The sequence below is a fragment of the Harpia harpyja genome, chromosome 3 (assembly GCF_026419915.1).
Source record: "Harpia harpyja isolate bHarHar1 chromosome 3, bHarHar1 primary haplotype, whole genome shotgun sequence".
NCBI classification, from domain to species: domain Eukaryota; kingdom Metazoa; phylum Chordata; class Aves; order Accipitriformes; family Accipitridae; genus Harpia; species Harpia harpyja.
Window position 1 is genome coordinate 41813765 of NC_068942.1, and position 13668 is coordinate 41827432.

Sequence of the window (13668 nt, forward strand, 5' to 3'; positions counted from 1 at the left end):
TACCAGTAACTAGGAAAAAAAAAAAATTAGGGACAGCCTGCATATGTAACTATTCTGAGCATGCAGCATGTGTCCCATGGATACACTTAAATGATAGTAATTAGTAAATTCAAGCTAGCCTACTCCTTGATGAAAGATGAGTTAAACCTCTTAACACAGGGGTAGCTATAGTATGAACTGCAGCACATGCTGCTTGTGCAGCAACTTGCAGAAATTTCCTCTGTGAAGGCTATGTGGTGAAACAGTTTGCTGTTTACACAATGCACTGACTTGCAGTTGCTAATTCATCTTTGCTGCACTTGAAACAGCAATGGACTATCTAAATGTTGATTGAATAGATGGATGAAAAGTGTATCTTACTGCAATGGAAAATTGAGAGCAAGTGATACAGATCTGAAAAAAAAAAATACATGAATGGTTTATATTGTTAACTAGGGTAACATTTTCTACCTCAATAATTCCAAAACTAAAAAGCTGCAAGTGTAATTGTGCATGGAAATAAAATTGTTTTATAGTGTCACTTGTAGAGGGGGTGTGGTAAGAAGGGAAAACTGAAACTCCCAATGTAAAACTCTGAACAGATTACATACAGTGCTGAAATGTATAGAACTGTTCTACTAAGTGACTTAGTCACAGTTTTTATTGCTGTGAGCTAAAACATGTGAGGACATCAGCCAGCGTGTGTGGTGTTTTTTTTTTTTTTAATTGAAACAGGAATAGTCTTCTGGAACGAATTTGGTTAATCCAGGACTAACTTAGCACCATTCAGTATTTTGTACGGTTGTTGTCCCCCTTTTAAAAAAATTTTTGATAGCTGTCAACTCCAAGGTAGCAAAGGAGCCTAACAATGAGTAATTAAGAGGTTTCTAAGTGTACTAGTGATCACATAAGAGAAATGTTGACTTACTACTTTTGGAATTATTCAAGAAAGTTAAGGTTTGTTTTTTTTTTATAGCAATGCTAACTGCATCATTTTTTAAATGTTCTGATCTACCCTTTCTTCTTACACATCTTTGAATAGACAAAAGAATCCCGATAAACAAATGTTTAAATGAGAGAAGGAGCATGTCTGAGCACAGGTATTTCCAGTTCAAAAAAAAAAAAACAACAAAAAACCAACAAAACCAAATAAAAAAAAACCACCATAACACAATATTGCCAAGTATGTACATATTGATGATAGACCACTCCTTTCTACTTGTCAGAGTTGGTGAGTTCAAAGGGGCAATCTGCTAACTGGGATGTTCTATGGATGTCTCATGCATGGCAAATCTAGAAAAAAAAAAGCTAATACTTCAAATGGGATTTAGGTATTGGGTGGAAGGAGCTAAAATTTAAAACAAGCTTGGCGCTTTAAACTATTCACTGCTGGATTTGCCTGTCATAATCTGTGGAGTCTATTACTATGAAGCTGAATAGATTTCTGACTATACAGGGCCTTGCATTATGGTAACATGCAGGTTGTGTTCTTAAAGCACTTCCTTAGTTATGTCTTGCAAAATGAAGTAGCCTTGTAAACATTGTCTGCTGTCAGCCACTTCTTAGAGGAAGCTAGTAGTTTTTCTGTGAAGTAACACCTGGAATGGGGGTTCTTAAGTAAAACTGGTTCCCTGTTTAATGATGCATCACATCCATTCTTTGAATAAGGAGCTGATGTTCCCTAAAACACTCTTATAATAGGTATTACTATGCAAGAATTGAAGACGGACAGCAACAGGGTCAGAGAATTAGATACCTCTTCTGAGCATCTTATAAAAGAACCATTTATCACTAATCTTAATTATAGTTGTTACATGGAGGAAAAAGATTGGCACAGAGGTCACTTTATTTTTCTTAACTGCAGATGGCATGAGATGTTGAGGAGGTTTAATGATTACACCAGCAACTTTAAGGAGTTTGCTGTCCAAATGCCTTTCTTGTCTCATGCAGGAAAGCTTAAGTATAGAACAGTAGTTAACGTTAAGACAGTCTTGTTAGGAATAGATGCATCCATGCTTATCTTGTGAAGAATTGTATTTAGTACAGCTCCTACTTCACTGTTTTGAGAGTGCAGTACCTATTAATTGAATTGCTACCACAGTGTTGACATACTCAAATCTCTGCATTCTCAAAGCAGTAGCAGTATAGCTGTTGCCAACAACTGATGGAACCAAGTACCTGGAGTGATGGCTTTCAGCAGTAGCTTAGTAGTACTTGTTAAAGTGACAAACAGCAGCAGTTACACCAAAATAAACTTGGAACTGATTTTTTGAAAATTATTTACTAAAATAAACAAGTACATTTTCCTTTTCAGTTTAAGTTACATAATTGCATACATTTTTAGTTCTTTCTAGGTGCTTTTGGTAATAAGGCAGCAGCAGTAGGCTGACGACTAAAACTTTCAGCATTGCTCTGTACACAAGGAATCAGTGCAAGGATATTATATTTTCCAGCAATATACATTTTTACTGAATACATTGAAGGTGAACCTCATTTTTATTTGATACAGCTCAAGCAGAAGTGGACTGTAGTGCAATTCTTGCTTATTGGAAAAGAAAGCCCGTACAGTAAAATGTAAATGAAGGATGCTCAAACCATGATTTGTTTACCGGAAGCAGTTAATAAAACACTTAACTTAGCCACAACTATTTGTGCTTCATAAAAAACTTACACAGGTTATAAACTAAACCCTCATCTGTAAAAGTTCTTCTCTGTGGAATAGTGCTTACTGCAAGACATACAATGTTTCAAATCTGCTTTGGTGGTAGAATTTCCATGTGCTATCATGGAAAAATGTTTCCAGAAGAAATAATCCTCTTAAAATCAATAGCCAGCTTCCTGACAAAAGGCAGCTGGCAACTTTGAAATGCTCATTCCCTTTCTCTGTGAAAGAACAAGCCCTGACAAAGGATAACGTGTTGTGTTAAAAGCTATAGTGGCACAAAAATCAAAACTGGCCCCTGGGCAGGTTCATCAGCTCAATACCCATGTTCTCTAGTTCAAGTTTATTCAATGTGGCCTTAACAGACCATATCAGACTACTAGATGAGGAGTACTCTGATCATCTCCATCAGTCTTGGTTTAAGTCAGTGAAGCAGGTGCTTCAGTCACTAACTCTTCTTACTGGGAATACACAGGGTCAGAACAATGATCATGCAAACTTCTTCTTTGTAGCTGTAAATCGTTCCATGTACTACAAAGAAAACAAAAAAATCTAAGTTTCAGAAATTAATATGAGATTCATTACTATTGAAAGCAGCTAAGCTCCTGTTCTCAGACTCAAAAGCTCTCCATCTAAAGCATATTTTCATTTCTAGACATAACCATTAGAGCTTTAATTTTAAACAAACAACCCCTCCAAAAAAAATTTCTGCCATTTGCTGTAATTCAGAACAATGTTCTAGAAAAAGTCCTCACAGTGCTGAACAGTCAAATCTCAAGTGTTAAGGATGAACTAACATTAAACAGTTAAGAATGCTGCATAATAGGAAGCATCCATTATTTTTTGTCCCAAAGTGAAGACACACACCGGTCATCATTAGCTACCCTTCAAAAGATGCTGAACTTCAAAAGAATACTGATCCTGAATCCTATGAGAAAGTTAATCTTTGAAGAACTCTTGAAATTCTTTTCAGAGGTTAGTTCTAAATCCAGTACCAGTGACAATACCAATAGACTGTTTGTGCTTTTATTCACCAGTATACAACCTTAGTAGTCTGAGGAGGTACTGGGTAAGGACTTCACCAGAAGCTTCTTTTTTAAAGACAACCAAAATAAAAGAAAAAAGACATAAACCTTGTCATAACCTTCCAGTTCTCTGAGTTTCTTGATTTCAAAGAGGTTGCCTTCTACTGCAAGCAGTGAGATCTGGGAATCACTGAGGATACTTTGAGGAAGCATGCTGAGTTCTAGACAGTTTTCTTCTAAACGCAAGACTTTGAGGCGTGGACAGTGGGAGATCTGCACTGAGATCTGTGAAATCTGGTAGAAATAAAAAACCAAAGAGAAATGGGATTAAAAGTTAGTGATCCATGATTAAAGGGATTTGTTTCAGACTAACATGGACAATTACCATGTTGTAAATATTAACTACTTAACAACAATGCATAAGCAACAATAATAATGATCAAAAATCCAAGTAACTTTTTTTTCTTCCATGATGACAGGCAACCTACACATCTATTTTTCAGATTCCTACTCAAGAAATGTTCAAATAATTTCTGTGTGACTAAATTCAGGATTTGTTAGTTAGTCAAATCAGGCAGTTGGCTGTATCAGTACCTAAATTCTAGTTATGATCCCTCATTTCTGTTGCGTCCAGGAGATGTCTTTTAGCTATAAAGTTTTGATGGTCTCAGCTTATGTATGTTCTGTGGATGCACTAAGTCCAAGATAAACCGTGTCCTAAATCTACATGCCCATAATATCTCAGTTACCAGACCTGATTCTGATTCAAATTTAGTTCGATAGCCTGCAATTCTCCCACAGTGTCAGGCACATTTTGGATCTGGTTTTTGGAAAGATCTACCACATCCAAGTGGCGAAGACCACAGAGTTGCGTAGGCACAGTCCGAAGCTGGTTCCCAGAAAGGCTCAAGGTTTTGAGAGCTGAAAGTTGTCCAAATGCAGATGGTAGCTGCCTCAAGTGATTGCCATTCAAGTGTAGTGTTTCCAGTTTTTTCAGTTTACACAGCTCCTCAGGTAAAGCAGCTAGAAATAAATGACAGAACAAAGAGATGACTTAAGGAACAGTAAACATTCATACCCATTTAATTCAAGTAACCTTCTGCATGGAAAACAGTGCTATATTACAGTAATTTCTCACAGGATTCCTCCCCATTTTCCGATGAAGGCACAGATCCCTGCACAGAAACTTAAGCCCAGTGACAACACGTGCTTTTTAACCATATTTCATAAATATCTTAAAAATAATCTGCAGACAAGGCAGACCTTCAAATCACAGGCTGAAGACACTACTCTAAGAGGATTTTAGCCAATCAGTTATACTCCTTACTAACCACTTTGCCAATGTATTCTATGACATTTGAAGTACCGTGCAATTCACAGCTTCAGGTCTGCTGCAGCCCTTTAAAGGTATTACTCAACGTACTCAAACTTAAGTTCTCAGGTAATTCATACCATATCATACCAGCATTTAAGCCTCACCAGGTAAGCTCTGCTGGCATTCATTCATCCCGCATTCTACCTACACATGTGTATAACCTGTAGCACTCCTGAGTTGCACTATAGAGTCAAAGATGTTTGTAAATTACATTTGTTTTTCAAAAAGGCAGATAATACACAATTAACACATTAAAAAGTTAGTTTCTTCACCTCGTCCTAATTTTTCCATAAATTTGGACGTTTGTCCAACAGAAACAGTAACAACCATTGAATGGCCAGCAATATTTTCTACAGATCTTCATCATCATCTTCCCCTGTTCTCTATGCAAGTACTAAACCATCTGACACTGTTAAACCTTGAGATCAGACAAGTCAGAGCACAGAAACATTACGGTTTTAAGTACTTACATGTCATTGTAAAACTGATAATACAACTAAGTTGGCAACTAGTTTTGAAGAATTTATGGGTTTGGGTTTTTTTTCCTGTACATGAATTCCAAAGGTTTCAGCTTAGGTGACTAAACTCCCCATTTACATCCTGTGAGAGTTAAATCATTGAATTTAGTTTCTGATCAGAAAAGTCAGGTTATTATTTTTAAAATCTGTGGAGATATTAATTAGCAGGCATACTCAGTTTGTTGTTGTTTAGAACAAGGCTCTTCAAAAAGGAAAATCTTCCAATGAGTGGTGGCAAGAGCTCTATTTTGTTGTTCGACAAGTCTATTGTCCTTAAGTTGCTTGCTAGCTTCTGCAGATCTTCAGGAAACTACAGGGGAGAAAAAAAGATACAGCATTTAAACAGTTGCTACAACTTCAAATGTTCAAGTTACACAGCTTAAAATTCTAATTGAAATTTGTATCGCTATTACATACTGTCATATGTATCACAATGCCCAGTCACCACAGTGTGCAACTAAGTTGGCAAATTAGCTTAATACATATTTTGTAAAATATTTTTTCATCTGAGGAAGGGAAAAGGGATATAAAGGAGACAGTCCAACATCTAGGAAGAGAAGGTTTTAGTCCAAAGAATTTAAATTAAAAAGGGAGAAGTAAGTATATCATGACACGAGCTCATTTATGTTTTAGTCTTCTTGTGTGTTTCTCTTAAACATGCCTGTCATTAAAAAAACATTCTACAGCTAGTTAATAGCTCTATATTTAGCAGAGTAGGACTGGGAAATTTTTCTATTGCTTTCTTTTTTAAATAATTATGTAAACCATTTTCCTTATTTACATCCTGTGGCACTTTAATCTGGACTTGGCACTGAGCTGAAAAAAAGAAAAACCTAACAATCACCATCAGCAAGTACTGGTCAATAGGCCAGTGGTTTTGATTCTCCTTTGGTTTGGCAGAGGAAAAGGGAAGAGAGAAGGTAGGATAGTGGAAGAAGATACTTCAGAAAAGTCTTGGAAAATTACTGCAATATAGAGTTATTTTGGCTATCCTGTGAATTGTTACTCGACTTATGGTTCCAGGATATTCTGCGTTTTTCTGCAGTTGAGTCAAAGTCAAGACAATTTCTGATATAATAAACTTCAACGTGCTTGCAGCCCAGTGAACAGCCTGTACAGACTATGCATATGACTACAATTAAATACAGCATAAGTATCTATATGCGGCAAATTGTGGAGTATCTTTCTAGGTAATGATACGGTTATAAAATTTACATTTTTTTCCCTCAAGTTTACAGCCCTTTTTCTAAAAAGCACAACATCATAACTAGTACTTCTTGAACATACATGCACTCTAAAGCATAAGCTCATAAGCACACAAGTGCCCTGTCAGATAAACCAATCCTCAATCAGAAGATAGTGCAAGCACAAATCTGCTCTGCACAAAGGAAAAGAAAATATTCTTGAAATAATGTCGCTACTTATGAGAAATACATGTATGCAGTGCATTGTGACAATGAGGTGGGAATTTCCAAAAGTGTCAGTCATGCACACAAACAGCCACATTTCTGCTACAGTTACATTACCTCTGTAAGTCCCTTTCCAGTTAGCTGAAACACACCAGTTTTCTGTGCTGTCTCCAGGTGTGCTTTTAATGCGCTATTTCCCATCCTAACAGTTCTCTGTCAAGCGTACAGACCTTGAGTGATAGTCTCAACCAGTTTCTCTCGGTTACTCTGCGCTAGAGAACTGCAAAGTCTCTGTGATAAAGCAAATGTAAAAAGTCATTTTATGTGCACTGTCTTCAGCACTACAAGCATTTCAACATACTGAAGCGTTTCACTGCTGCATTTTCATCTCCCTCATAACTAAAATGTAGAACTTAAAAGATTTACCTAGCTTAAGATGCCTTCATTACAGCAGTTTGAATATTGAAATGATGCAACAACTGCTGTTAAGACTAAGTGGAAAAATTGCATACTTTCCACATTTTGCCTCTTTCAGGGCCCAGTAGTGTAAGGAGATTCTCCATGGAGACTGGCCATGATTTCAGCGGCATCTCCCAGCACTGACCTGCTGTACTACAGTTTTATTTGCTTTTTTTGGAAACGTTTGTTTCATTTAGAGACTTGACTCCTTTGCTGTGACTTCAGATGCAGACACACGGCAACCGCCTCCCGTAACTCCAGCAGGGTTTAATCCCAGGACAAACTACGCCGGGTTACAGGCCGAAGGATTACTGTCAAGTTTGTAGCCGGGAATAACGCCCAACACAGCACGTAGACAGCCGGGACCAGGAGCCCCAGAGAAGCAGCACTCCCTGCCGCGACGGCTAGAAGCGGCTCAGCGGGACCCTCGGCAAGAGGTGAAGCCAGCAATGACCCGCTGCAGGCCCCGCTCCCCCCGCCTCAACCCCGCCCCGGGCTGCTCCGGCCCCACCGGGGCCGCTTGGCTTTGGCCCTCGCCCCCCGCCCCGCCACCGCAGGCAGCCCCGGCCCAACCCACCTGTACAGGCGGCGTCGGCAGAGCCCCCCGCACCCTCCCCCGCGCTCCGCCTCCGCCCTTCGCGAACCGACGCTCCCAAATCGCTCCTCGGCTCCCCCGGAACCGGACGCCTGTCTCCTTTCCCCCCCTTTCCTGTCACACTCGACATGGCGGCTGCCCGCCGGCCATGGGTGCCGCCATCTTCCAGAGCTTCCGGGACACCCAGCATGGCGGGGCGTCGCAGCTCCGCATCACCAGCCGTGGCGGCCGGTAGACCCAGGCCGGGCGGGGCGGCCGGGTCCGTGAGGAGGACGCTGGGGCTGAGCTCGCGGCGAGGCGCCAAGGGCGGTGAGGAGTGGAGCAGCGGCGGTAAGGCGTGGAGCGGCGGCCAGGCCGCCCGCCGCCCCTGGGAAGCGGGGCAGCCCACGGCGGTGGCCACCCTGCTGGCGCGGTGCCTGGCGGCGGGCGCCGTGAGTCAGGTAACGGGCCCGGAGGGGACCGCGCAAGTTGGCGGCCGCGGGGATCAGAGTCACGTAACAAAAAAAACCTACCTGAGGTAAAGGTTTGGAGAAGCCGTGGCTCAGGTGCTGTGCCGCAGCTCTCCTCTTCCCTCTGTGCCCGTCCTTGGAGCCCGTGTGTCCCGGCTGCCTTCTGCCGCCGGGCTTTCGTAGGTGCAGCAGTGCCTCACGCTCCACCGTCAGGTTGACGAACCTGTGCTTCGGTGCCTTACTCCTCCGTCTCTTGAAATAAGATTGCGTTGAAAGCGCTAAACCGTGTTGCTGTTTGTGTAAGTGCGTGTTCATTTGAAAGGCAGAGAAGTTTTTCCTTTCGTTGTGGGATCTCCTTCGTTTTTGGCTGATGGCAGCTTTCCTTAGTAGGAATACCCGTCCCTCCTGGTGTGTATTTTTCTGGAGCATAGACGTGAGGGGCGTCTTATGCCCTGTAGTGCGTTCCAGCGGCATGCAAGCCAGTATCCTTGGGAGTGCCCTCATACTGGCTTTTATGAAATTTTATTTTCACTCGTGTTCATTTTCCCCAGATAATGCACGTGTTTTACGAGTTGTTCAGATGAAATTTACTGTATTGCATCGTGCAAGAGATTAACAGTAACTTTAGACTATTAATAGCCAATCTTGAGAATTTGCCTGATACGTTCTTGCTGCTGACTGCATTTTTTCCCATTGTTTTCCTTTCACAGGAGACATTGGATTTAACCTGTAGAAAAGCCCCGTGCTTTGTGAAATTCTCAGAGATGGAAAAAATGGCAAACATTCAAGCTGAAATCAATGAGGTACAGCCTTTACTGTTGTCAGTGTACACTCATCACTTCAATACTTAGAGATAATGCACAACACCTGTTGAGGTATTAGACTGCCATGTGTTGCTGTTTCATGTTTTGCGGGTTTTTTAACAGTTTAGCTGTGTAACAGTTGGCACTTTTTTCCCCAGTAGACTGAGTTGTCATAAAGAAAAGAACAAAATTATGAAACAAAAGTTTTTGGTATAACTGGAAAGACGCAGCAAACTGCATCTTTGAAGTGTTACCTGAAGTTCTCTGAAGAAACTGAAGAACAAATAAGAATTTGTAGTTGACTGTAATTCACAAAAATGTTTCTTTATAGGCTTCTGTTCACAAGAGGTAACCGCAGTTATTTCCTACTGCTTGAACTGCTGTTGGGTTGTATTTTATGATGATGTTTTCTGAGCATTTGCTTGCTGGTACAAAAACTGTGTTTATGAAGTTACACAGTGTGGGCTCTGGCAGCTACAAAGCCTTACTGCAAAGCAGTGTGACAAATTCACCATTTACTTTTTGGGAGAATGAGTTAAACAGCTGGCATCATCCTGTATTGACAGGCAGAAGGAATGAACAGTTTTCAGCTCCCAGTAGGGTGGCTATTTAGCCTCCTATGCTGGAAGGTTTCACGTACAAAGTACTCTCTCTGACAAATGTTCAAGGTGCTATGAGTGAAGCAAGTTTATTTTTGTCCTCTCCTTGGTGATCAAGAAAAGCAAAGCAACAGTTCTCTGTGTGTCCTGAGAGACTGATATGTCATCCTCTTCTGTGCTTTCCTCAGTCTTCTCTTATCTAGCCAAAACAACCACAAGTCTTTCAGCCACAGGAAGATATCTGCTGCTCTTGTGCTGGTTTATCATTGGAAAGAATTAAAGCTAGGAGTTTCACTTGGGAACGCTTCTCCCACAGCTAAAAAAAACCAACACAACACAAACGAATCTTTGCCAGAAAGAGGAAACTTGGGGCTGTGAGAGGTTCTTTAGTAGAACATAGACTATGAAACTGCTTTGTAGGAGATGTAAGTTTCTGTGTTTTAGGAATGAATTGCAGGACCTGTCTTTTCCAGCACAAATTCTCAATAAATCACCAAATTGTTTAGTTTTTTTTTTTAAACAGTCTTTTCCTATTGACCAAAAAACCCCCACCTAGTAGTAAAAACACTCCAGAGAGCATGGTAACATGCTCTCATGCAAATGTTCACTCTCTTTCACACACATGCTCTCCCCCATGCTCCCGTTTTCTCCCTTTCTACTTCCTCCCCCACCCCAAGAGAGTCAACAATATCTGGATAAGTATGTTAAAAACACATTTTCATTTGTTGTTATTATTGTTGTAGAAGAAACTGAAAACTGAAATTCTGCAGCTGGAGAAGGAGACAGCAGACATTGCTCACCCTTTTTACTTAGGTAAGTGCAGTTGTACCTTAGAAAAAACAAGAGTGTTAAATGACTTCATCAGCAGATTAATGTTTTGTCTGAGTATGTGACAATTCTAGAAGTTATTGCAGCTGTCTCCACTGGATAGCTTGTTAGAGGTGGCAGGTGTTTTATTAGCCCCTAAAGAATGTTTCCACACTATTTGAACTTGCACCCTCTGCTGTGTCAGTAGAAGCTCCATGTGTAACTCATTCTCCAGAAAAGTTGTGTGTGTAGTCAGCTCCCCAGGGTCAGTGGAGTATCAGTTCTGAGATCATCAGTAACCTGATTTGATTTGCTTCCCTTGGCCTGTGTGCTACTTTGCTGCTTTTCCAGTAACTCAATGTATTTCTGCTGCATCTATATGCCCCTAAAATTACTTGGATTTTTATTTTAGTATTTTGGGAGCATATGTATTCTTTTCTTTATTATTTCATGCTTTTCCCACTACGATTTCATGGATGCTTAAAAACATTCTAGCTTGCTTCTACTGTGTTAGGCTAATGAAGTATATTGTAATACTTCAGTGCTATGGTATAGTTTAAGAAGTTGGTTTCATCTCAAAGAGTTTACTTAAAACTATAGACAAAGTAAAACAATTAACAAAGCTGTATCTCTAAAAAGTAGGTATTATGACTTTGAGGCGCATGCTGATATTAAGTCCTATACAAGCCAACAAAAGTCATTCTGATTAATGATATCTTTCCTAAGTGTAAACTGTCCAGTGTAATAGATCAGGCTTTTTCTTTCTGTCTTTCTCCAGAAGAAATTTTGCTCTCGTTTTGGTAGGACAACAGGTTCAACTTTGCAATTTTATTTTATAGGCAAAAAATGCGAGATTTTGCAAGATATGAACAGACACTTGGAAGCGATACTGAAAGAGAAGAGGGCTCTTAGAAAGAGGTTGATAAAGCCCAGATGTCAAGAGAGCCTGCCTATTGAGGCTACTTTCCACAAGTAGGCATATGGAAAATAATTGTTCTTTGTTTGCATGAATCCAAATTAATTTGAAGTAATAGGTAGTAAAATCTCATGCTTTCATTCACTTTTCCATTGATAAGAAGAGAAATAAAAAATGGTAGCAGAACCTCAGCTAAAAGCTAGTAGTTTACTCATTGCGAAACTCATAGAAAGGTAGTGATACATATTTTTACGAATATTTGCTTAGGTTGTCGGTCTTGTCTTCTGAAGATTACAGAACAATTTGTGATGTATTGTTTTAAACAGGTGTGTTAACTGCTTGATTCATTATGCTTCTCCATAGGTAGGAATTGTTAACTTTAGCATTTGGTGTCTTCCTTCCACTGTGACTTGGATCAGAATAAGCGTGTGAATGATTCCCAGACATGCATGGTACATGTTTTTAAAATATAGTCCTTCTTCTCATGGTCTAAAAATCTAGTCCAGTTACTGAAGAAGTGCATGTTCACTTCTGTAATTCCTGCCCTGCTTATTGCTGAGAGTCATAAGTGTAATTGCAGAGAAATTAACTGGGTGGTTAGGAACTTCCATAAAACTGGAGAAGAGGACTAAGAAAACCCATGGGGGAAAGAAATAAGAGCTTGGAAGTATTAAATCCTCATTGTTTTGCACAACTTTTGAGTAGGGGGCTCATTCTTGGTTACAGGTATGTAGTAGAGTTGTTGACTGAGGCTGTGACTTTCATTGAGAGGCTTGAAAGCCATTTGCAGGCCGTAAGAAGCATCCCTCAGATACCAAACATCATGAAGAATATGGTGAGTAGCAAAAGAACTGAGTCTTCAGTCTCCTTCAGCATTAAGAATTCAATGCTGTTTGGTCGTTTAGGTTATTTTTATGTCCTGCTAGATTGACAGGTTGTATAGAGATGAAATTCAACTCTTTTCTGCTTCAGGACACTGCTTTGACAAAAACAGAGGTGCTCGTGATGGAGTTGGAGGACCTGGCAGAGCAAATATTGAAATGGAGAGAACAGCAAAAAGTGTATTCTGACAGCATCTGCAATACTGCTGAATTGGACTTTGACTTATCTTTAACCTAACAAATAATTTTCCTCAAATAGGATGGCTATTCAAAGAACTACCTTTTTATGGTCTTCTGTGAAAGCTACAACATAGTTGTGCTTTAATCCAACAGGGACTTTGTAGGTTATATTTCTGTTCTTATGTAACAGATCTCCCACTATTTAATTAAAAAAAGAAAAAAGGACAATGAGCAGTAGCTCATAGGAAGACAGACTACTGAGAAGACTGTTACGGAGTTCCTTTTTGAAATAGTTGGACAAGATTCCCTTGGAGCCTGTATCTTCAATGCAAACTTGTTTTGATATTTCTTATGCACTTGGTATAGTGTTTCTCTTCATTTTTGTAAACATCTTGATAATACACTGTATTTTGTATGTCACTATAAAACTTCAATAAAAGCACTAGATTTCAAGAGCTCAGTTTCTTGCTTTTTATTTTGTTATAAAATCCTATAATTAAAAGAACAGTGGAAAGTCTTAGGTCCCAGCTTATTCTTCCATAGGAGTTCCAACCAAGAAATTAAACTAGTTTAAAAGTTACAGTTTATTATGGCTATGATGTGGTTTTGTGGGAAAGCAGGGAATGGACTCAGTGATATATGGCAAGTCTATGGATTTGCAAACCACACTTCTATGATAGTGATAAATATATTCTTCAGTCTCTCCTTAACTATTGTTTGCCTTATTTTCAGTGCCCCCCTTAGAAAAAAAACTTTTGTTCCATGAGTATGACTGACAATTTAGCAAAAGCATTGATTGTTACAGTTTGCAACCTTAGCGACTTTTATGTCATGAAAAGACTTGTTGGTAAAATGTCACTGGCAGGATGTCTATAAACCAGGATAATTGGTTGTCTTTGGAAGATGTCCAGTTTTGTATTCAGGATACAGAGCAAACTCGAAGTGGTGTGGATGTATTCCTTTCTACTGTTGCATCATTTATGTTACCTGAATTCTTCATACATCCGACCT

At 39.7% G+C, this 13668-nt stretch overlaps 2 protein-coding genes across 6 annotated transcripts; one reads left to right on the top strand and one right to left on the bottom strand.

The window, feature by feature from the left end:
- Positions 1 to 2241: 2241 nt before the first annotated feature.
- LRRC57 (leucine rich repeat containing 57) lies at positions 2242 to 8774 on the bottom strand. Of its 5 annotated transcripts, none has more exons than XM_052782215.1 (6): positions 8535 to 8774; positions 7086 to 7240; positions 5734 to 5869; positions 4421 to 4689; positions 3775 to 3960; positions 2242 to 3172 (listed from the first exon to the last, which is right to left on the bottom strand). In XM_052782215.1, the coding sequence occupies exons 2-6, from the start codon at positions 7167 to 7169 to the stop codon at positions 3131 to 3133; spliced, it is 717 nt and encodes a 238-aa protein (XP_052638175.1). In that variant the 5' UTR covers positions 7170 to 7240; positions 8535 to 8774; the 3' UTR covers positions 2242 to 3130. The 5 variants fall into 5 exon arrangements, with proteins under 5 accessions (XP_052638175.1, XP_052638171.1, XP_052638172.1 ...); XM_052782211.1 differs by having other exon boundaries at positions 7086 to 7259; XM_052782212.1 differs by lacking the exon at positions 8535 to 8774 and adding an exon at positions 8005 to 8130 and having other exon boundaries at positions 7086 to 7259.
- Positions 8134 to 13110, top strand: HAUS2 (HAUS augmin like complex subunit 2). The gene is made up of 6 exons (XM_052782209.1): positions 8134 to 8462; positions 9182 to 9274; positions 10617 to 10686; positions 11520 to 11652; positions 12323 to 12431; positions 12569 to 13110. Exons 1-6 carry the CDS (start codon positions 8151 to 8153, stop codon positions 12713 to 12715), a joined length of 864 nt encoding a protein of 287 aa, XP_052638169.1. The 5' UTR covers positions 8134 to 8150; the 3' UTR covers positions 12716 to 13110.
- Positions 13111 to 13668: the final 558 nt, after the last annotated feature.

Excerpts from the sequence above, each read along its gene's own strand:
- LRRC57 (XM_052782215.1), bottom strand. The coding sequence starts at position 7,169 with ATGGGAAATAGCGCATTAAAAGCACACCTGGAGACAGCACAGAAAACT. Across the intron at positions 5,870-7,085 it reads CTGGAAAGGGACTTACAGAG|TTTCCTGAAGATCTGCAGAA; the intron begins GTAATGTAACTG and ends TCTCCCCTGTAG. Across the intron at positions 4,690-5,733 it reads TCTAAACAACAACAAACTGA|CTGCTTTACCTGAGGAGCTG; the intron begins GTATGCCTGCTA and ends ATTTATTTCTAG.
- HAUS2 (XM_052782209.1), top strand. The coding sequence starts at position 8,151 with ATGGCGGCTGCCCGCCGGCCATGGGTGCCGCCATCTTCCAGAGCTTCC. Across the intron at positions 11,653-12,322 it reads ATTGAGGCTACTTTCCACAA|GTATGTAGTAGAGTTGTTGA; the intron begins GTAGGCATATGG and ends TCTTGGTTACAG. Across the intron at positions 12,432-12,568 it reads CAAACATCATGAAGAATATG|GACACTGCTTTGACAAAAAC; the intron begins GTGAGTAGCAAA and ends TTTCTGCTTCAG.